Below are 24,336 nucleotides of genomic sequence, written 5' to 3'. Positions count from 1 at the left end.
CATAAATTGTAGGCCAATATAAATTGCACTTTCATTACTCCTCCCAAACCTCCGAAGGTTCCAGCACCATGGAGAGCACCATAGTGCACGTGAGGAACTTATATTTATTACTGGAAAATGCAAATTCAAGTAGAGCCTTCTTACCAAGACATAAAAACATTGACATGTCAGAGAGAAATTGGCTTTGACTTGAATTTCACTCCCCATGCTGCATCTATTTCTCTGGTCCGTCCACGGACCAGTCATGAGGGAGAACAGCCTCTGCGCGAACGCATTAGGGGATGCTCAGGAAGAATGAAGCCAGCTGGGTCAGGTTGGGGGTCTTCAGCAGCAGCCCCCAACTCACTCCAACAGGCGCCTCCATATTCGCCACTTCCTTCAGCCGCAGCACGAGTGAACATAAAGTTGTTCAACTTAATTGTACACATGTTGCCAAGGTGTTGCCGACAAAGTGGCGCAAACAAACACAAACAGCTTGCGCCAGGTGCTATGTATGCACTCGGACTGGTTAGACTAGGCTATGTAATGTACAGTAATTGCGGTGCATACCTAGGTGCGGCCTAACAACCACCCCTAGTAGGCATGCTCTAATTATCACACTCCTGCGCCAGGGGCGTCCATTTGGTATGGCAAGGTATGGCACTCGCCATACCTTGGCAAATAAAAATGTAAAAAAAAAAAAAAAAAAAGATTATTGTCAATTATCTCACTTTTACTAGGTGACTTTTGCTGTGACTAACTGTAATATGCCAAAAAAAAGGAAAATGGACATAGGGACGTTTTTTTTTTTATCAAAGGGCAGCAGAGACAAGTGATACAGGGACACAGGTAAGGTCTGGCTTAGTGATTATAATAGTGCAGTTCAGCATTCAGTAACCCATACTTTTTGTGAATGTGTTTTTGATACTACATTCTGTTGAACACACACCTCAAAACCGTACCTAAGGAAAATTGGCTCAATTGCAAGAAAAGTAATAGACAGTTATGATATTACATTCTGCATAATTCGTATGAAAAATATTGTGGTTCCCTGCTTTAGTCTGTTGACACATTTCTATACTAAAAATGCTTGTGTAGTCCTGTGTCATACCTAAATGTCATATAACTGAACTGTATAGAAACAACTCACCAAAAGTGATTATTGCACAACTGATTTGACAAAAAAAATCCACCAAGGGGGGGAAACCGCCCCTTCACCACCCCCCCCCCCCTCCTCGCCATACCTTGCCTTTTAGTGAAAGGACGCCACTGCCTCAAACTATCACAGCTGAGATGCCGCGATGAGGAATGTCACCGCTCTGAAACATGAACGCGCGTCCCCCATCTAGGTCATTTGCATACAAAACAACGCCTCCAGAGCTCCTTATAAGGCAGGCTCTGTGCCGTGTGCAAATGAAATCGAGAAAAGTCGAGGGTTTAGACACACCTGTCCAGCTCATTAAATGCAACTAATGATGCAGCCGTGTGAAAATGGTGGCGGAAGCGCTTTGCGACCGTTCAAAATGAGATTAGATTAATGTATTGTCATCATATACAGAATACAGGCTACTACTCGTGACCACCTGCCGCAGCGGGCACACCCCCCGCCCCCACACACACACACACACACACACACGCTCGCAGTACTGTATATACGTGCGTAATGAATGAACGCAGTAGGCTTATATTATTCTAATGACTTGTTTTATTAGGAGATCGCAGATACAGTCCACCAGTCTGCTGCCCGACTCTGGCGGCCTTAATATGTGTACTGTACTTACTGTATAGGGCAGAGCATATATAGTATCTACTAAATCCTAATGAAACAAGTATTTAGAATAATATAAGTATACTGTTCATTCATTAGACACGTAGGCTATACTGGCGCACACAAGACTTATGGAATATTAATGCAGTAATTAAATGTATAATTAATCAATAAAACAGATATGTAACAAATAAGAAATACAAATTCCACAGAAGGCATTAAATAATTATTATTTTCAATCATTTCATAATAATTGCATAATATCTGAGTAATTAAAGTAATTATACATTTGTCCAAAATAGCTGGTTCAGATATGGTTAATCCAGCTGCCCTTATCATACAAATATTGTCATATTTATTTGAATTATGATTAAGTAATTAATTCCAAGGAGGCCTGTAGGGTTGACATGAAGGAATCACTATGATTCCTCCCAAATAAAGCCATTAACTCATTCAGCGCCAGAGCTTAATCCGTGAGATGGCGCTAGTACGCCACCACTGTAAGTCAATGGGGGCACTGCGAGATTTGCGAGTGCTTAAAATATATCTTAAATTATAGCTATGGGTCTAATACACCCGTTGATTATCAGTGAGTTGCTTCCAGTCAACATGTACGAAACTAACGTTACAACTAACCTAAAGTTAGTTTAGGTTCGTGTTAACGTTAGATAATGTACAAAATAAACGTTTTCTGCTGCTATAAGCGTCGCACTTTTATTTTGAAAACCCCAGAAAGGAAGTCATTATATTTGCTTTACCATCCTGTTCTGTGTTAGCTCCGGTTAGCTCCGAGCGTGCAGTAGTTAGTATCAATACCAGCCATTGGATTACTGTTTTCTAAATTGGGGAGACTTTTAATTGTCAAGGTAAGAGGATTTTAAGTCATGGTATCCATAAACTTCAATCGGTTTGGATCCTTTGAAGGAATGAGAATATCAACAAACACGGCTTCACGTTGAAACCACTGACTGCGCCCAGAGACTCGAGTGGTTAGCAAAAAATAGTTCTGAGTATATTTGCTTATAAAACGTAATTGTCTAATTCAATTATTTTTTATTTCTCCACGTGGTGAATACACAGGTCACAACATGTTTACAGGAACGTTTTGGAGTTGTATTTGGTGACTGTAAGACCCTGTAGGGAACGTCAGGCTCCGGCCCCCCCCCACTTCCAGTGATGAAGTTAAGCTACGCTAATGGAGCGACTGTTCCCAAAGCTAAATGCACGCACAGAGACAAAAAAGCTATGTATCTTCTTGTCTAACTCCAGGGAAGATGTTAAATAAGCAAATTTCCCAAAATGTTGGAGTTTTCCTTTAAATCGGCAGAAATTTGCCTGAGAGCAAATTTCTTGTCGTAAATCCATTCAGGAATGAGACCCAATGTCTCTTTCAACCAAGAGAAGGAAAGTATAATGTAAGAGGGTTATGTATTCTTAAAACATGTAAAAAGGTAAGAACTTCTCAGGGGAGATTTAAAAAAGCCTTAAAGGGGGGGCTGTCAGGTGGCGTAGCGGAGATTGTGCTCATCACCAATGCAAGAGGCTGCGGTCTCGACTTCCGGAGAGTCAGCATTGCCTTGGCTCGGGCTGATCGCTATACTAACTCGTTTGGCTGAGTTAGGGGGAGGGGAGCCGTGGGTGGGTTCTGGGCGTTGTGGACAGCGACCCCTACAGTTCGGTCGGGGCGCCTGCTCAGCAAGGGTAGGATCTGGAGAGAGGTAGTGCGACCTTCCACACGTTACACTCTCCCGGTGAGAATCTGCGCGGCCAGGCTGGCTGCCGGCTGGCTGCACATGCGTCGGAGGAAAGCATGTGACAGTCTCCGGCCTCTCGGACCAACAGTAGGGGGAAGTGCGCAACAACCAGGAAGGGGGTTGGGAATTGGCATAACGACTAACAGTGGGATGGGAGAAAAATCGGAAAAAGAAGGAGGGGGGAAAAGATAATAATAATAAAAAGAAATTAATAAAAAAATAAAAATAAAAAAATAAACTTGTAGGTTAAACCCTACTCTTCAATTATGGGTAGTTTACATCATTGGTATCTAATTTAATTATTAATTTTTTTCCATTTGACGCCGGAAATGCCACTCCGAAAGGGGTAAAAAGGTCCACGCACGAATAACATGCACGCGCGAATCAAAAAAGCTTATCAGAGCTATCAGGGCCATGACGTCACGTCGGGTATCTTTCCCCTACTTCTGATCCACTACAAGGAGTTTTGACGAGTGCAGAAAGCTATTTCCTTGATCCAAATGGACGCCTTACAAGACGCAAATGGGTTTAATCGTCGGGAGACTTTGATGGACCAGCTACAACTGGTTGAAACAAGGTAGTTATAATGTTTTTAATGTCGTAAAAAATAACTACATTTACCACTAGGCAGCCTGTTGTTCAGTACAGCAGCGCTACTGGTCTGTGGGCTGTCGCCGTATCCCCGACCCCGGGTCATATATCAAGCTGGCTATATAGCTGTGGCTAACGTTACCCCGCTAACGTTAGCATTATGTCTACTGTCGTGCATGTAAAATAGTTTTGGGAACGAGTAAAATGTGTAGGTCCTCTTCTCAGACCTGTGAGGCAAAGCACTGCACACATCCACACACATCCTGCCGGCTAGCAAGCTATGCGCCCCGGCATGTTGATACGATAGTAGCCCCTTTAGCTGCACTCGGTGCATCAGTGAAGATAGCTATGAGCTAACTAACGCTACAAGCTCAAACACCTTATAACTACTACTATTGTCGTGTCCATAAGTTCCTTGGCACAATACTTGTGATGACAAAGGTATACAAAGAGGAGAGAACCATTTTAAATCGGGTGATGTTATGAGTTTCGGCTACCAAGCTAAGCTAAGCTACGTTAGCTAACTTAGCTAGCTTCTAACGGTGTATACACAATATGTACAACGACACAATGATTTTCATTAATACAAATATGGTAACATGGTTGTGGCTTTTACAAATAGTGGTTAGCTTTAGAGATGGATGGCTATGATCACGGAGCAATAGTGTTGTTAGGTGAAACAGATACTTTTCATTCATTACTCCTCGGCTAGTAGTAGCAAGGCTCTCTGCCTGCCACTAGCTGTGTGTGACTCTCAGACTCTCTGTGTGTGTGTGACTCTCAGGTGCCCTGCACCTGCCGTGACGACATCATTTCGATTACACGTGCACGTTATGAACCATTGATTAAAATATCCACGTGCGTGGTGATTGTGTTGGGCAGACAAAATCTTTGATAAAAACGCTAAAACTGGGTCAATTTCAATATATCTTTTTTCTTCTTCATGAAAGTCACCGTTGGCCTAGTCCACATTGTTTATTGAACAAAAATACAACCTGCAAGTTGGCCTTTAAAGGATAGTTTTGAGTAAAACATCAAACATTTGTTTTTTTCTTTCAAAGAATTATATCTTGCAGCATATTTTTAGTTTTTCTTTCTTATATTAAAATATATTTCGTTTTTAAGAATTTGTAAAGGACAGGCAAAAATAAGCATGTGCTTCAGCCTATTCCTTTTCTTCTGTCGTTGATTTTGGATTTTGTGTGTGAGCTTGCCTTGAATATATGTACATTAGTGATTTTTTTCTTTTCTTTTGCAAGTCCACACGGGTGTGTTTGATTTGTCTGTAAGAAAAAAAAACTTCATTCATTCATTCATTCATTCAAGGTGGGCCTGAAGAACGGCATCCGCTTCTACAGGGACACAGACACCCCGGGCCGCTGCTTCCAGAAGCAAACCATCGACCGGCTGCAGATGGAGTTCCACTGCTGCGGCAACACGGACTACAGGGACTGGTTCAACGTCCAGTGGATCAGCAACAGATACCTGGACTTCAACTCCGTGGAGGTGAAAGAGTGAGTGAGTTATTATACAACTCTGAAGAGGTGAGAGAGTGAGTGAGTTATTATTCAACAACTATGAGGAGGTGAGAGAGTGAGTGAGTTATTATCAAGGAGGTGAGAGAGTGAGTGAGTTATTATCAAGGAGGTGAAAGAGTGAGTGAGTTATTACCAAGGAGGTGAGAGAGTGAGTGAGTTATTATTCAACAACTCTGAGGAGGTGAGAGAGTGAGTGAGTTATCAAGGAGGTGAGAGAGTGAGTGAGTTATTATCAAGGAGGTGGGAGAGTGAGTGAGTTATTATCAAGGAGGTGAGAGAGTGAGTGAGTTATTATCAAGGAGGTGAGAGAGTGAGTGAGTTGTTATCAAGGAGGTGAGAGAGTGAGTGAGTTATTATCAAGGAGGAGAGAATGAGTGAGTTATTATTCAACTCTGTGGAGGTGAAAGAGTGAGTGAGTTATTATCAAGGAGGTGGGAGAGTGAGTGAGTTATTATCACGGAGGTGAGGGAGTGAGTGAGTTATTATCAAGGAGGTGGGAGAGTGAGTGAGTTATTATTCAACTCTGAGGAGGTGTGAGAGTGAGTGAGTTATTATCAAGGAGGTGAAAGAGTGAGTGAGTTATTATCAAGGAGGTGTGAGAGTGAGTGAGTTATTATCAAGGAGATGAGAGAGTGAGTGAGTTATTATCAAGGAGGTGAGAGAGTGAGAGAGTTATTATTCAACTCCGTGGAGGTGAAAGAGTGAGTGAGTTATTATCAAGGAGGTGGGAGAGTGAGTGAGTTATTATCAAGGAGGTGAGGGAGTGAGTGAGTTATTATTCAACTCTGAGGAGGTGTGAGAGTGAGTGAGTTATTATCAAGGAGGTGGGAGAGTGAGTGAGTTATTATCAAGGAGGTGAGAGAGTGAGTGAGTTATTATCAAGGAGGTAAGAGAGTGAGTGAGTTATTATTCAACTCCGTGGAGGTGAAAGAGTGAGTGAGTTATTATTCAACTCTGAGGGGGTGAGAGAGAGTGAGTTATTATTCAACTCTGAGGGGGTGAGAGAGTGTGTTAGGAATCCAGGTAAGAATGTTGAGTTCAAGTGTGGCACGAAAGAATGGAGACGGAGAGGGTGCTGCTCTTCTCGAATACGTGTTATTTTATTATCAGAACCACTTTGAGCAATAACAATACTTTACAAGGTAAAGCAATAGTAATACAAGGAAAGATACTTAGATAAACAACTTAAAGAAGCAAAGAGAGAAAAGGGCGGTGAGAGATCCGAGTTCTCGACCTTAAGCGAAGATAACTTCATGATAACCGGCGAGATATCCGACTTCTGCCCATGGACGGCTGTTCCCAGTAACACTGCTGAAGAACCGACAGAAAGAGAGAGGCAAAGTATTACTATAAAGGCCTCAATACAGCCAGCAGACTCAATCAGAACCAGTGACACAAACACAGGCAGGTGACAACAATCAGGGTAATTACAGAGACAGCAGGTGACGACAATCAAGATAATTACAGAGACAGAGTGAGAATTCCAGGATGACAGCAGAGCTTCCAATCCTGAATAGGGAGAGAAAGCCCAGACGTTACAAGAGTGAGTTATTATTCAACTATGTGGAGGTGAAAGAGTGAGTGAGTTATTATTCAACTCTGTGGAGGTGAGAGAGAGTGAGTTATTATCAAGGAGGTGAAAGAGTGAGTGAGTTATTATCAAGAGAGACAGAGAGAGAGCCATCTCATTTAAATGTCACAGAATAACCGTCACAACTAATGTCACACAGGGAGGTTATAGGTCATGTTCTTGTTGTCAAACTCATGGATGTGATTCTTTCCTCCTCCTCCTCGCCCTACTCTTCCCTCCTCCCTCATCCTCCCTCCTCCTCCTCCTTCTCCTCCTCCTCCTCTCTCCCTCTTCCTCCTCTTCTCTCCTCCTCCCCCTCCTCCCTCTTCTTCCTCCTCCTCCCTTCTCCTCCTCCTTCTCCCTCCTCCTCCTTCCTACTCCCTCCTCCTCCCTCCTCCTCCTCCTCCTCCTCCTCCTCCTCCTCTCTCACAGTCGTATCAAGAGTAATGTAGACGGCCGTTACCTGGTGGACGGTGTTCCGTTCAGCTGCTGTAACCCTGGCTCCCCGCGGCCGTGTCTCCAGTACCAGCTGACCAACAACTCTGCCCACTACAACTACGAGCACCAGGCGGAGGAGCTCAACATCTACCTGCGTGGCTGCAGGGAGGCGCTGGTCCACCACTACATGGGTCTGATGGTCACCATCGGCCTGGTCGTGCTCACCGTGGTCCTGATCCAGGTACAGTAGCACCTCCTCATCCAGGTACAGTAACGCCATGGTCCTCATCCAGGTACAGTAACACCTCCTCATCCAGGTACAGTAACACCTCCTCATCCAGGTACAGTAATGCTGTGGTCCTCATCCAGGTACAGTAGCACCTCCTCATCCAGGTACAGTAACGCTGTGGTCCTCATCCAGGTACAGTAGCACCTCCTCATCCAGGTACAGTAACACCTCCTCATCCAGGTACAGTAACGCTGTGGTCCTCATCCAGGTACAGTAACACCTCCTCATCCAGGTACAGTAACGCTGTGGTCCTCATCCAGGTACAGTAACACCTCCTCATCCAGGTACAGTAACGCTGTGGTCCTCATCCAGGTACAGTAGCACCTCCTCATCCAGGTACAGTAACGCTGTGGTCCTCATCCAGGTACAGTAGCACCTCCTCATCCAGGTACAGTAACGCTGTGGTCCTCATCCAGGTACAGTAACACCTCCTCATCCAGGTACAGTAACACCTCCTCATCCAGGTACAGTAACACCTCCTCATCCAGGTACAGTAACGCTGTGGTCCTCATCCAGGTACAGTAACACCTCCTCATCCAGGTACAGTAACGCTGTGGTCCTCATCCAGGTACAGTAACGCCTCCTCATCCAGGTACAGTAACACCTCCTCATCCAGGTACAGTAATGCTGTGGTCCTGATGCAGGTACAGTAACGCCTCCTCATCCAGGTACAGTAACGCCTCCTCATCCAGGTACAGTAACACCTCCTCATCCAGGTACAGTAACACCTCCTCATCCAGGTACAGTAACGCCTCCTCATCCAGGTACAGTAACACCTCCTCATCCAGGTACAGTAACACCTCCTCATCCAGGTACAGTAACACCTCCTCATCCAGGTACAGTAACACCTCCTCATCCAGGTACAGTAACGCCTCCTCATCCAGGTACAGTAACACCTCCTCATCCAGGTACAGTAACACCTCCTCATCCAGGTACAGTAACGCCTCCTCATCCAGGTACAGTAACACCTCCTCATCCAGGTACAGTAACACCTCCTCATCCAGGTACAGTAACGCCTCCTCATCCAGGTACAGTAACACCTCCTCATCCAGGTACAGTAACACCTCCTCATCCAGGCACAGTAACCACGGCGACAGAATCCCTTTTAGACTTGAGCCACCGCAACAGTTTGCGGACACTTTTCTGCTTTTCTTTTTTGGAGTGAGGTTCCACTGTGACACTTCTGCACTGGAGTGAGGTTCCACTGGGACACTTCTGCACTGGAGTGAGGTTCCACTGGGACACTTCTGCACTGGAGTGAGGTTCCACTGGGACACTTCTGCACTGGAGTGAGGTTCCACTGGGACACTTCTGCACTGGAGTGAGGTTCCACTGTGACACTTCTGCACTGGAGTGAGGTTCCACTGGGACACTTCTGCACTGGAGTGAGGTTCCACTGGGACACTTCTGCACTGGAGTGAGGTTCCACTGGGACACTTCTGCACTGGAGTGAGGTTCCACTGGGACACTTCTGCACTGGAGTGAGGTTCCACTGGGACACTTCTGCACTGGAGTGAGGTTCCACTGGGACACTTCTGCACTGGAGTGAGGTTCCACTGTGACACTTCTGCACTGGAGTGAGGTTCCACTGGGACACTTCTGCACTGGAGTGAGGTTCCACTGGGACACTTCTGCACTGGAGTGAGGTTCCACTGGGACACTTCTGCACTGGAGTGAGGTTCCACTGGGACACTTCTGCACTGGAGTGAGGTTCCACTGGGACACTTCTGCACTGGAGTGAGGTTCCACTGGGACACTTCTGCACTGGAGTGAGGTTCCACTGTGACACTTCTGCACTGGAGTGAGGTTCCACTGTGACACTTCTGCACTGGAGTGAGGTTCCACTGGGACACTTCTGCACTGGAGTGAGGTTCCACTGGGACACTTCTGCACTGGAGTCAGGTTCCACTGGGACACTTCTGCACTGGAGTGAGGTTCCACTGGGACACTTCTGCACTGGAGTGAGGTTCCACTGGGACACTTCTGCACTGGAGTGAGGTTCCACTGGGACACTTCTGCACTGGAGTGAGGTTCCACTGGGGATTCCCCCCATTTTAGCCACACAGTGAAGATCAGTGATTATTACAGACAAACGTGTTTCATATCATAATATTCATTTGAACATTTAATGGTTATTATGGTTAGCGGTGGCACCAAGCGGTAGAATAGGAAGACTGCACCAGATGGAATAAGCTTTCATGCATTAGAGTTTCAACACCGATGTGTTCGGTATGACTCATAATTAATCATAGGTAATTGTAATTACATGAGTGTAATAGCATTTGGAATAGGTCTTTCAAAATATATAACCTGTCCTCTGTAGTGTTATATTCTGTATATAACCTGTCCTCTGTAGCGTTATACTCTGTATATAACCTGTCCTCTGTAGTGTTATACTCTGTATATAACATGTCCTCTGTAGTGTTATATTCTGTATATAACCTGTCCTCTGTAGCGTTATACTCTGTATATAACCTGTCCTCTGTAGCGTTATACTCTGTATATAACCTGTCCTCTGTAGCGTTATACTCTGTATATAACCTGTCCTCTGTAGTGTTATACTCTGTATATAACCTGTCCTCTGTAGCGTTATACTCTGTATATAACCTGTCCTCTGTAGCGTTATACTCTGTATATAACCTGTCCTCTGTAGCGTTATACTCTGTATATAACCTGTCCTCTGTAGTGTTATACTCTGTATATAACCTGTCCTCTGTAGCGTTATACTCTGTATATAACCTGTCCTCTGTAGCGTTATACTCTGTATATAACCTGTCCTCTGTAGCGTAGTTATACTCTGTATATAACCTATTAGTCTATTTGCCATCCCATAGAGCCCCATTGTGAACCCGGAAATTTCGGAACCACCAAAGTTTTATGATGGATATGGATAGTACGGATCCCCAGCACTCAGAAACTGCCGGATGCTAAGTTGTAAATGTTGGGCAACTTTTTGTATTTGCATAATTAGCATACATTTGCATAATCGCCTAAATGGATAAATCGCAGAAACTACTTGATCAATTTCAACAATGTTGGAGTTGTTTTGGGGGTTATTCGGGATACTGAATCCATTTATGATACTTAAGAGAAGAAAAAAAGTTTCAAAATTGCTATATTTACTGGAAATTACCATATTTTGGTGCAATCCTTTATGAATTTTCTGTTTATAAATGTTTCAGAAGATGCAGAATTTATAGATAATTTTCATGGAATGTTCAATTGTAAACAGAATGATAATAATAATAATAATAACTTCAATTTGTAGAGCGCCTAATGGGGTACTCTAGGTGCTTATGCTTGGTTACTGGGGTAACTGCTGCAGTTGAGCTCTGCCATGAGTTCACGTGGCAGCGGAGCAGTTTGCTGCCACAACTAGAAACTATTCTATTGGATTTTTGTATGTGACTGTTACCTTATAAAATGTCCTCAGAACCCCAGTTCCTAGCCTTGACTGAGACTTCAGTGTGCTAATTGTTAACGCAAAACTTCCAAGTGAGTAGTGGCTAATTTGCACCATGATCTCATTCCTACTGTGGCAACGAGCAACTGCAGCTGCAGAAAATACAGACCCCTGATTTTCAAGGATTGTTGTTGTGCAAGTAACTTGAGAAAATAGAAACAGATACACAAACTGTGGTTTTATTACTATCCAATAACAAACACTGAATATAATATGATCACAAGCTGTAGTAAGCCAGCTCTTAGGGTTAACGTTAGCCATCTGACAGTAACTAATGTTAATGCATGGCTAGTTAGCTATGTTAGCAATGTATGTCATGATATGAATGTGTGATTATAACCTGTTATTACCTAGCCTCGCATCACCAGGCTCTATCCCTCGTCACACAGAGAAGCATCAAGTTTGATTCTAAGTATTCATATGGTACTTTTGCTCTCCTTAATGTAGAATTGTGTGATAGAATATCTGAGGCACTGAGGCAGAGAAAGAGACCCAAAAGGTAATGCAAATACCAGTCAAGTTCATGTAGGATACCAATAACATGGGAAATACATGTTTTCATTAGAATAGTGAACAGCCCGTCTGAAATGTACATCCTGGCAATGTATCCAGAGTGTGTAGAGATGGAGGATACAAATAGTGCATTCTTCTCTTGTTAATTTCAGATTGACATGTCAAGGAAGAAATGCCTATTCGAGCCCTGTAACGGCAAGGACAATGACTTCAAGACATCTGGACCAAAAGGCATTACAGCTTTGCTTCAGAGGAGTGAAGAGCTTGACGATTCAGCTACAACTGAGACTTTATCGAACATCATTGCTACCCATGGTGTGTCCGCCTCTGTAGTTTGTCACAAATCATGTTATAGCTCATATACCTAAGTCTAGAAATGCAACCAAACGCAAGCTCAGCTCAGCTAGGGAAACGTATGTCTCGTTCTCATGCCTTTGAATTTTCTAAACAATGTCTGTTTTGTGGTATCTTTTGCGAACCCAAAGACACCAATCACCCTGATAGATGGAAGCCAGTGAAACAATGCCGGACTGTTGAGAGACCAGGAAAGTCATCTTTCAAAAACATTTGTCAGAGTTACATGATATATATGTAGCCAACTCCGGGCACCTCTCTGCAGTAAGCAGATACTTGTGTGACTTTTATGGTGATGCTGTAGTTGTCATGAGGGTGGAAGGGTGCCAGACTATTGTCGATGAGTTGTTATGAAGAGCTGGCTAATCCAGGAACAAAGTGTGCTTTGGTAAACCACAATCCATATCTTCCTCATTCCTGGTTGTGTCTGTGTGAAATCTCTCCCCAAACAGGTTCAAATGTTCTCGAGGTCATGTCCTACAAAGTATCCTCTATACAGTCTGCCCCATTGTTCTGACAAGGATTATTACGTTCCTTTTGGCCTCCTTGCTGAGTCTGACGTGGACGAGAAACCCATATATAGGCCTAGTTATCAAATTCTTGGTTTGCAATGGTTTTGCACCTTGTGGGTAAATAAAACTCAGTTTTCATCTACAACTCGTGTTTCCTCATTGTCTCACTGCTTGGTCCCTAACAATGAGAAATGGGCATTCTAAACACTCTGTGCAAGGCCTCTATTAGGCGGTAAATTGTTCTTTGTTTTCACAATGTGTGCCCTCTATCGTATCAAGATACATATTCCATGTGTATGGAATAACACTCACCTTTAACATTCACTTTAAACACTTTTTAACACTACACCATATTGTATCTATTTATTAGTAAACGATTTGCACTACCTCTCTAACTCATCTTTGCATTTGTTTGCATTGTGTACTTGTACTGCATATTTTGTATTGTGTTTGGTCTTTATTCTTTTTACTTTTCTACTGTCTGAAGCACAATCTCAGGGGGCTCATACAGAACCAAGCATTTCACTGTAATGTCATGTACCTTATATGTGACAAATAAGCTGGTCAGGAAGGCCAGTAACATGGTGGGAGTGGAGCTAGACTCTTCCTCTGTCAGAGAGGAAGAGCCTTGCTAAGCTCCACACCATCATGGACAACCCCTTCCACACGCTATACACAGACTTGGCTGATAGAAGGAGCATGTTCAGTGTTAGACTAGATGCAACACTGAACGGCACAGGAAGTCCTTAATTCCAACAGCCATCAGAGTATACAATGCATCACTGTGCCTCACTGTCTCACCACAGAGTGACAGTACAAACTCCGGTAATCTTCCTGGACTTTTGACTTCTTATTTTTACATATACACTTAAACATTTGTATATTTTAGAATGTATATATTTTAGAATGTATATCCCGGACTGTATTTTTATTGTTATTTGTGATTTTTGACTACCTAAACTTTACGCAACATAGGGGAGGAGCAAACATAGCTTGCATAGCAGCCTTCTAAACTCTAATTTGAAAATTACCTTGAAGAAAAGGTTTTCTGCCAGTGAAGTTTTGTCACAGATATTTGACGGTGAAAGTGACTAGGAAGTCTAGGAGAGAATGTGTCTGAGACCCTGATTATGAGGCGTCCTCCTCTGATGAGAATGAGACCCTTAGTGCAGATGCTCCTGTTGTCTCTCAACCACAAGCAGACACGTTACTTTCCAAAAACGGAAAGTTATCATGGTCCCACTCCCCACTTGAACAACATAATATATATTATGTATGTATAATTGGGTGGGTGGGGGGGAGTAGGGGTAATGTTTTATTTAAATGGTTATTTAGGTAATCAACAAAGTAACATGAAGCACCTGAAACATACATTTGGGTAACACTTTTGATTATGATCATTTTCTGGAGGTTTAAACTGCTGGGGTCAAAATGTCCCCAAGGATAAAGAGTGTAAAGTCAATTTGAGGATAACAGGAGGGTTAACAAAACCATTTCAAATCATTTTAGCCCTGCTAGATAGAGGTAGCAAATAACTATGGATGGCAATCATAATAATAAATGTTATTTGTACAACTTCCATACAAGAATTGCAGCCCAAAGTGCTTCACAGCAGAAAATACACTAGAATACACCAAATGAGCATAAAATAGACAGAATAAATGCAATGCAGAAAATAAAAAGAAGTAGATGATTGTAGTGTTCTTGGGGGCATGTAGTTGACAAGAAAATTGCCAATATAGCTTGGTCTGGTTCCATTTAGGGCTTTGTACATAAGGAGGAGGACCTTCAAATCAATTTTAAATGTTACCGGAAGCCAGTGCAGGGTAGCTAACACTGGACTAATGTCCTCTCTCCTCTTGGTTCTAGTTACAGTAATAGCCTAGCTGAGAGTTGAATAAGCTGAAGTATTTTCTTCAGTCGGCTTGGAATAAAGTCGTGGATCCGTTTTTCAGCATCCTTTTGATTTATAAATGGTTGTACTTTAGCTTTGTTTCTAAGGTGGAAGAATTATGTTTTTGTCACCTTGTTAATGTGGGACTTAAAGCTTACAGTAGACCTGAGTCTATGATAAGCAAGACTTGTAAGCAAGGAGTAAGTTTCCCAATAATATTATTCAGCAGAATTTCTCTTGAAATTGAAATTTGATAAATTCCAGTAAATATTGCAATTCCGAAACTCTTGAGTATCATAAATGGATTCAGCATCCCGAATAACCCCCAAAACCACTCCAACATTGTTGAAATTGATCAAGTAGTTTCCGAGATTTGACCATTTAGGTGATTATACAAACGTATGCTAATTATGCAAATAAAAAAAGTTGCCCAACATGTACAACTTAGCATCCGGCAGTTTCTAAGTGCTGGTGACCCATACTATCCATATCTATCATAAAAGTTTGGTGGTTCCAAAATTTCCGGGTTCATTGTGTTGGCAAATAGACTATATCCTCTGTAGCGTAGTTATACTCTGTATATAACCTGCCCCCCCCCCCCCCCCCCCCCAGGCCTTGGTGCTGGTGAGCCTGCGGCAGGCACGTGCACACATAGAGGCCAAGGGGTGCCTGAGCACCTGCCTTTTTGAGCCTCATCAAAAAAGTGCCCTTTTTGAAAAAAAAAATTATATATATATATTTTTTTTTTTACCGTTACGCATATAGACTGCCCTTCCAACTGAAAAATGTCAGGATAGAATCAAAATATTAGGGACAGAGAGAGAGATGCCCCATATTCCATTGCAGTTTGCACGGCCTCCTCCGCGGACCTATATATTTTATGCATAGCGTGGGTGGTGATGATGATGATAGAAACCACTGTGGCGCATACAGTTGAATGCTGGTATTACACTCATTGAGGGACACGAAGAAGTCAAGTCCGATGGGATTTGGGAATCTCAAATACAAATCGGGATTGGAATAAAAAATGCATTTATATTAAACAATACAGAATATACAGCACTTCTTGGGGCTGTAGGGTAAGCACTTATTCCCTCCCCCCTGGACATTTATGGAGATGTATGGGCCTTTTAAGTCAGTGATAAAAGTGTCTTTCAAGGATAAGTGAGCTCCTGCACTGATTATTATAGTTCAATATTCAATATTTGATCACCAAAACCCCCCAAAAAAGCATAAAAAGGGGGCCCCCCGCCCGAAAAGGGCCCTTAAAAATCGTGCTTGCGCGCTACGCGCGCTCGGTTAATATATACACACAAGTGTAGTGCCCTTTTCAGCCTTTGAGCACCTGCCCCTCTAAAGTCCTGTGCACGTCCCTGGCCTGCGGTACCTGCAGACAGCCATGGAGGCCGTGTCCGGCGAGGAGAACGCGGAGATGGAGACGGAGGGATACCTGCTGGAGAGAGGCGTGAAGGAGACCCTAAAGGAGTACCTGGAGCCCGTGCTGAAGTTCTTCCTGCTGGGCGAGGAGGTCACCCCCGAGGCCCAGTCTCCCGCCAGCTAGGAGGACAGGAAGCGAACCTTTGGTTTTTTCCGCAGCGCGAAACCCGCTGTGTGCGATGTCCTATTGTTCAGAATGAGGACCGTGTGTGTAGACTCAGCCGCTCACCATCACGTTGGAACAAGCGCGGGAATTTAGCGGACGCAGGGCCGTGTCGAATGAGGCCCATATAGACTCGACCACTAAATGATGCGGTTATTCCAACATAATTGTGGTTGAGTCTACACACGGTCCTTGTAACTGAGGGGTACAATTCCCTGACTGTATTAATAAGTATGGTATCATTAAACCACTACTGTCTTATGTACATTACTACTGGCCATACAGTACACAGGTATCTTATGATGAACACTTCCCACAATGACTCGGTTCCACACAAAACTGGGTTTAAGTATTTATTAGCAGCAATGATAGTACATAATATACTTTACTTTGGATGCGCTTATAAGGCAAAGGAATGTGCGTAGGCAAATCAATAACGTATGTCCATTCTCATATTACGCAGGAGATAATAATACAACCTGAATCTTAGGAATTATATCTATGGTACTCTGGTAAGATAGCGGGAGATACTGGTAGGGTCCCTCCGGTCGTAAGCCAGCAAGGGGAGAGGATTTGTCGGTAGTAGAGTCTGGGTCAACGATGATAAAGAGACTCCAAGTACAGGAGACGGTGCAATAATCTCTTGATCCGCAGACGAATACAGCTGTTCTCCGTAGCATGCAGCTCCGCATGGAAGAAAGCTAGCCGGCCTCAGGCTTCTGAGAGGCGGGCTCGACGTGGCTCCTCACAGGGTAAATCCCACACAATTGTGGGTGTAGGCGATTCTCCGCTCCATCAATTACAGGACCAAAAGCAAATATAATCCAGCCGAAAAGGGCTATGCAGTCGTCGGTAGGTTATCCAGTGTACATGATCCACACGGTCCTCGTCTAGGGCTCCTCGGGTGAAAGCGCCAGGGTAAGCAGCCCAGCCTGGATAAGCACACTAGCTGGTACGAGGAAACGTTGGTGATGCTGGTCACTGTAGAACGGTAGCCGCACGATACACTATACATAAATAGACTATTACTGAATTAATAGAATAGGTCGAACTCGACGGTACAGCGTTAAACTCTGATACTTCAGTTATTAATTTGCACGCGGTCTCAATGCTCTATTTGGGGCCAAACAGGCCATACTTCACCGCACGTTGTATCGTGGGTGAGGCTTCAACTTATTGGGTAACTCTTAGACTAAGTGCTTCTGTATTCACCTGCGCCGTATTTATACGTTAGGTGAACAAACTAGTACCAGCTTTATTCCTGTCTCATATCCTTGCGCAGAACCGTTCCTGTCCAGGCAAGTCTTTGGCGGTGACTTTGAACCAGACCTTGGAGGTATGGCAATGGCGCCCAAGGGACCGCTGTCCAATAGGAGAACGAAATATTATGGTCTGTACTAGGCTAAAGGGATATTCCGTGTATATGTACAAGGAATACACAAGGGATATCAAACGATATACAAATATTATGCAATATATATCAATCAATAAATATATATATTCGGTTTAATCTGATCCTTCGTAACAGCCGCCTCCTAATTAGTCCCACCTAATTAGATAAGCAGAGACAGATTAACCGCACTGTCCACTACTCAATGTCTGTTGTGAGGGTAGGGCAGTTCACAAAGTCAGGGGGTCATGGTCATCATCAATAGTGTCGGGGAGCCTTGGCAACTCTATTAGCCTCGCCACGGGCCGGGTGTATATCCGCCCTTGGACGAGCACTTCTGCCGCTCTGACCTTTCCGTCGGCACCGGTGATCACTTTGCTTACGCGGCCGGCCGGCCACATAGCTCGGGGTAGTGACTGGTCGATAATCATGACGACTGTTCCTTCTGTCAAATTGTCTCTTTCTTTCACCCATTTCTGGCGGGTCTGTAGAGACGGTAGATAGTGGAGTAGGAAACTGTTCCAAAACTTGTCAGCCAATACTTGACTGTACCTCCACATTCTTCGGCCGTTCGCTTCTTCAGGCCTGTACACTGTCTGTGGTAGCGCGGGGTCCAGCCGCCCCATCAAGAGAGTGTTGGGGGTGACTGGGTCGACATCTGCTACATCACTTGAGACGTAACCGAGGGGCTTTGAGTTCAATACTCCCTCGATCTCCGTGAGCACTGTCGTTAGGACTTCCTCCGCCACGGTCTGGGCCCCAAGCACGGCGTACAGGGCTGTCTTTATTGAACGTACTTCTCGTTCCCAAGTTCCACCGAAGTGAGGTGCATTCGGGGGATTAAACTGGAAATCAATCTGGTATGGAGCGAGGTGGGTCTTAAGTTCTGGGCCCATAGCTTGGAAGCTCTCTCTCAGCTCTCTTTCTCCGCCTTTGAAGTTTGTCCCGTGATCAGACAATAATATAGACGGTTTCCCTTTCCGCAATGTGAATCTTCGGAAGGCCATAAGGAATGAGTCTGTGCTCATGGTTGGAAGGAGTTCTATGTGTATCGCTCGGGTGGTCATGCATTTGAATACAATACCCCACCGCTTCTCGGTCCCTCTTCCTTTCTTTACATACAGCGGGCCGAAACAGTCCATACCGGTGGAGTGAAAAGGCTTGTCGCCGAGTCGGAGGCGACAGGGGGGTAGGTCAGCCATCCGGGGTATACTGGGCTGTGCTCGCCATTTACGACAGTCTAGACAAGTCCGCTGGAAACGTCGTACTGCTTCTCTCCCTTGCAGTATCCAATAACGGCGTCTGATCTCCGCGAAGACTCTCTCTGCCCCGGCGTGATGCACGTCCTCGTCGTATTTCTTTATGATAAGCTCTGTGACCTTGTGTCGGCTGTTTAAGACTATCGGGTACTTGACGTCATCCGGTGAGTCTGGGGCTCTCCTCAGACGACCACCCACTCTGATGAGATTATGGGCGTCGCTCTCAGGGGCTAAGTGGAGCAATCTGCTGTCTGACGGGACTGGCTTTGATCCCTGTAGACAGTCTAGCTCGTCGGGGAACGAGTCTCTCTGGGCTCGCTGTAGCAGAAGAAGTTCTGCTTCTTTGTAGTTAGCTGCAGTAATGTCAGTAGTGGGCTGAACCTCTGGGTGGTGCCACAGGAATGTCTTTAGCTGCGCACTCTCAAGGGTGAGGCAGTCGTCTATGTTGGGGTCTGTGGGGACGAGTGTGTGTGTCAACCCACAGAACATAGATTTCTTGTTCTCTGCCTCCTCTTCACTCGCCTCCCGTGGGGTGGGTGTAGGCCACTCTTCTTCCGGGAGATTGAGGAACTCGGGCCCGTCACTATATAGATTGTGGCGGGTGAGGTCATCCAGGGACATTCCCCGGGTGATGACGTCAGCTGGGTTGTGTTTTGTGTCCACATACCTCCAGCTTGCTGCTTCTGTTAAATCTTGGATCTCTGTGATTCTGACTCCCACGAAGACCTTGTATCTACACGAATCAGACTGGATCCATGTGAGTACGGTCATGGAGTCTGACCACAAGATTGTTCTTTGCACCGGGATGGTGAGTTCACGTTGGATTAACGTGGCGAGTTGCGCTCCTGCTAGGGCTGCGCAGAGCTCTAGACGCGGGATAGATTGTTGCTTGCGGGGGGCTATTCTTGAGCGAGCCAGGATGAAGGCAGTATGTATTTCTCCTCCCTCCTCTCGGGCACGCAAGTAGGCCACCGAACCGTAGGCTACTTCGGAGGCGTCGCTGAAGACGTGCAGGTCCATCTGGCACGTCTCCGGCCTCACTGTGGGTGGGAAGTAGCTGCGGCGTATGTTGACACCTGGGAGTGAGCTGAGTTCTGTCTCCCACTCTCTCCATGTGGAGGCAAGGTGTTCGGGTATGGGGTCGTCCCAGCCCTGGTCCTTGTCCCATAACGCTCTTACAATCATCTTTGCCCTGGTGGTGTAAGGTAGAATACATCCCAACGGGTCATATTGTCTGGCGAGTGTTCTGTATACACTCCGTCTTGTGGTCGGTAGTGCAGTCGACCTTCCCTGCTCCTTGGTCAGGGGTGTGTGTTTATAATGGAGCGAGTCTGTTTTGAAGCGCCAGACTAGTCCTAATGTCATTTCTTGGGCTTCTCCTGGGATGGTCGCCATCCAGGTCTCGCTGCTTGCTGCCTTGTCCTCGGGGGAGAGGCTGCGCAATACTTGAGGGTCGCTGCTGGCCCACTGCCGGAGATCAAAGCCGCCTTTGATCAGGGAGGCGCGGAGCTTGAGTAGGAGGGCCTCGGCTTCTTCTGGCGTCAAGACGCTTTGCAGACAGTTGTCCACGTAGAAACTATTTCCTACACTCTGTCGGACCTCTTCATCAGCTGCTGGGTCCTCTGCGACGTGTTTTTGCAGTGCAAACGTAGCACAGCATGGGCTGCATGTGGTTCCGAAAGGGAGAACTTCCCATTGATAGATGGATGGTTGCTCGTCCCCGATCCTCTCTTTCCATAAGAACCGCAGCAGGGGCTTGTCCTCCTCCACTAGTCGCACCTGCAGGAACATCCCTTTGATGTCGCCGCTGATGGCGACCTTGTCTTGGCGGAAACGTAGTAACACGCCTAGTAGAGAGGGGCCGAGTGTTGGGCCGGGCAAGAGCTCTTTATTCAGATTTTGTGATCCGATCTGGTAGCTGCAGTTAAACACAATACGATCCTTGCCGTTGTGGTGGACTTTGTGGTGCGGCACGTACCATGATTCGTTCGTCTGATCGGCCTCTTTAATGTCAATTTTCTTTATGTGTCCCGCTGTGATTAGCTTGTCAATCTCAGCGCAGTACACAGTCTCTTGAGCGGGGTCTCTGGCTCGGCGCCGCTCTGTGTTCAATAGATACCACTCCGTCGCTTCTTTTGGGGCGTGGAAGGTAGGCATACCCTCTCGCCTCAGGAGTGGAGTTGCGTATCTCATCACTCCGTTGACTTTGACTCTCTTTGTCCCCCGCTCGAGGAGGGCTATAGCATAAATGTCTTCCTTGGAACGAATGTCTTTCTTTTCGTTCTTAAAGGGCATTGTCTCTAGTGTCCATAGCCTCTCGACATGCTGTAGGAGGGTGGTGTCTTCTTCTGTCACTCTGGAGTGGAGGCAGCTAGTGGCTGCTGTTCGGTTAGGAGACCTAGCGAGGGGGCCTTGTAGTGTCCATCCTAGGCGGGTCTCGACTGCTGCAGGACAGCCTCTGGGCCCAGTGTGGACCCGGTCCATCGGGACGATGAGGTGTGCATGGTCGGATCCTATCAGCAGGGTCGGGGTGGCACCGTCTATGAGCGGTATAGGTAGTTGACGCAGGTGCACATATTTATCCATCAGCTTGGCGATGGGGTAGGTGTACTGCGACAGGCCTATGTCTTGGCTGGTGAAAGCGTTAGTGATCCTATACCGTCTCTCTGGCTGCCCGCTTGCTGCGATAGTGAAGGAGACATTCTCGCCCTTTATCGTCTTTAGGTCTCTTCTTATTGTCCGAATCGTCATCGTTTCTTCGCTCCCCCGCAGCCCCAGCTGGGCCGCAGCGGACGCGAGGAGAAGGGTCTTCTCTGACCCGTCGTCAAGGACGGCGTAGGTGTCCATGACCTTGTCTTGGTAACTCAATGTTACGCGGACCACCTTCAAGAGCACCCGGGCGCCCCCGCTGCTGGCGGGGTCAATGAACATAACACTTGCCTTTGTGCTGCTTGAGGGTGCAGGCTTTCTTCTGTTACTGTCATGTAGGACGTCCAAGTGGGCTCCGTCACACCGACTACACCTCTTCTTTAAGCGGCAATCGGCTGCCATGTGACTGCGCGCACATCGGTAACAGCGTCGGTTGGACTTTATCCATTGACTCACCTCGTCGGTGGTCATCTTCTTGAACGTGTCACAGTGTGACAGCCAGTGTTCCTTTTCACAGTACGGGCACACCATCTTCCACTTCTCTTTCATCGAGGGGGTACTGTGGTTCTTGTTGCTCGGTACTGATTCTGCTTGGTGCATGACGGTCACCAGTCTGCGGCCATCGTTTGCTCTCCTAGGTCCCTCTCTGGAGCTTGGTGTGCTCCGCACGAACGTATCCAACCGTAGGCTGTTGACTTCTCTCGCCAGGAAGTCGGCTAGGTCTAGGAGGGATGGCTCGGGACCGTTAGGATCACGGTGGTCTCTTTGCCGCCTGAAGCGCTCTTGTCGGGCGGGCGGAAGCTTCTCTAAAATCCTCTCGACATTAGAGTTTGCGTGCAGTTCGTACATACCCTTTTCCTTTTGCGCCCCCAGCATCCCTACCAGGGATTGTACCTTGATAGACAGGTCATCTAGTGAACGATTGTCTGTGGCTGGGGGTAGACGGTCAATATTCCTTATCTCTTGTATTACGTAGTCCCATATGCGTCCATATCTTTGGTCGAGTGCTGCTAGAGCCGCGGTGTATGGGGTAGTAGAGGTGGAATATGCCAGCGTTATATTGTGCGCTCGGGGCACCTTGAGGTGCTTGAGTAGGATAGCATATTTGTACGGTTCATCAGCTACATCGGACATCATTGTCTCTAAGCACATTCGTAGCTCTGTGTACTGTGCTCTGTTCTCGTGTGTGAAGTCCGGGAACGTCGGTGTGCCAAGGTACGATGCCATGGATGGCTGGCACATCGGTGAGCGTTGGAGGAGAGGCCTCCTAGGCGAGTCTCCTCTTACATGTCGTGGTGGGCTGGTACCTGCTGGGTACCAAGGCCCGCGTACCCAGGTGCTGTTCCTCGAGGCTGGTCATGCGTCAAGCTCACCCGTGAATTGAGTCGGGGGTCTGTAGCGCAGAGCCGCGGGGGTAAAGTCTGGGCTGTACTGGACCTCCTGGTCCTGTGGAGTACTGTGATGCTGTTGGGCTTGACTCTCCTCCTCTCCCTCTTCTTCTTCCTCTGGCAGGTCATCTAGATCCTGTAGTCGTCTATTTAGCCTCTCCGCGGTATAGACCGGTTCTTCCCTGTAGCTGGGTCTCGCTTGGACCGGTCGGGGAAGGGGTTCGGAGAGGGGTATAGGCTCTCTCTGGTGGTCGGGCTCAGGGTCGCTTGATCGGGTAGGGGAGGGTGCCCTTGACCCTTGTCTTGACGAGGCCCTGGAGCCCCGTGCGGAGGGAGGGGGGGTTGCCCTGGTAATCAGCTGCTCCATTATCTGCGCTTGTAATCGGTCGCGCTCGGCTTCGCGCTTGGTGAGAGCGAGGTCGCGCTCTGCTTCTCGTTGGGCACCGGCGGCGGCGCGCTGGGCTTCGGCGGCGGCGCGCTGGGCTTCGGCGCGGTCTCTTCCCATATTCTCTTCCGTCTGGAGGCGTCTAATCTCTAGGCGTATGCGGTCTTCGTCACTCCGTTGCTGCGCTTGAAGGCGTTCTCTTTCCATGGAAGAATGTTCGCGCTCGCTAAGCGTCTGTGCTTGGAGTCGATCGCGCTCGGTTGAGGCTGCCAGGCTGGCGTTAAAGGCCTGCGCCAGCATCTTGTCCGCATCGCTGGGGGAAGACGCTGGTTGAGGTGATCTGCTCCTGGTAGTACTCGTTGGAGATCCGTTCTCCTGTGGCGTATCGAGGAGATCCATCTCCGGGGTGCGCGTCCCTTCTTGTGGTGGGTCGGGTTCCATCCCTGGAGGGCTTTCTTTATCCTGGAGCTCTCCGGGGACTACTTCTTCGGTCTTGGCGGGGGGTAGAGTCATGTCAGGTCCCTCCTGGTCCCCACCGTGAGCTTGGTCAGTTACGTTAGAACCCACTAGGGTCTCTACTGGCGGGGTAGCCTGGTCGGTAGGGTCGGACATAATTTTACTATCTACTTTTTCCGCGTTTAACGTCTGTAGAAAGCTAGGTAGTATACTGGCAACGTAATCCTCTAAGTACTGAGGTGTCTGCCGTCTACGCTGCGGGCGATCTATTTTAGGAGAACCGTTTTGTGGAGTGTTCATCATTGGCCATGTCAATATTAATACCACTATATTAATATTACGCTAGTTACCCTCCGGCTCGAAGGACCAATTGTAACTGAGGGGTACAATTCCCTGACTGTATTAATAAGTATGGTATCATTAAACCACTACTGTCTTATGTACATTACTACTGGCCATACAGTACACAGGAATCTTATGATGAACACTTCCCACAATGACTCGGTTCCACACAAAACTGGGTTTAAGTATTTATTAGCAGCAATG

General features: G+C 46.5%; 1 protein-coding gene across 1 annotated transcript; it reads left to right on the top strand.

Moving 5' to 3' along the window:
* Positions 1–68: 68 nt before the first annotated feature.
* LOC311233596 (peripherin-2-like) lies at positions 69–16,224 on the top strand (the record flags this gene model as incomplete). The annotated part of the gene is made up of 4 exons (XM_084320563.1): positions 69–89; positions 5,419–5,606; positions 7,633–7,884; positions 16,023–16,224. 4 exons carry the CDS (start codon positions 69–71, stop codon positions 16,222–16,224), a joined length of 663 nt encoding a protein of 220 aa, XP_084176689.1.
* Between the last annotated feature and the right edge of the window lie 8,112 nt (positions 16,225–24,336).

This window comes from Notolepis coatsorum (assembly GCF_963971535.1).
Source record: "Notolepis coatsorum genome assembly, chromosome: 8".
Lineage (NCBI taxonomy): Eukaryota > Metazoa > Chordata > Actinopteri > Aulopiformes > Paralepididae > Notolepis > Notolepis coatsorum.
This window is presented reverse-complemented; position numbering and strand designations above follow the sequence as displayed.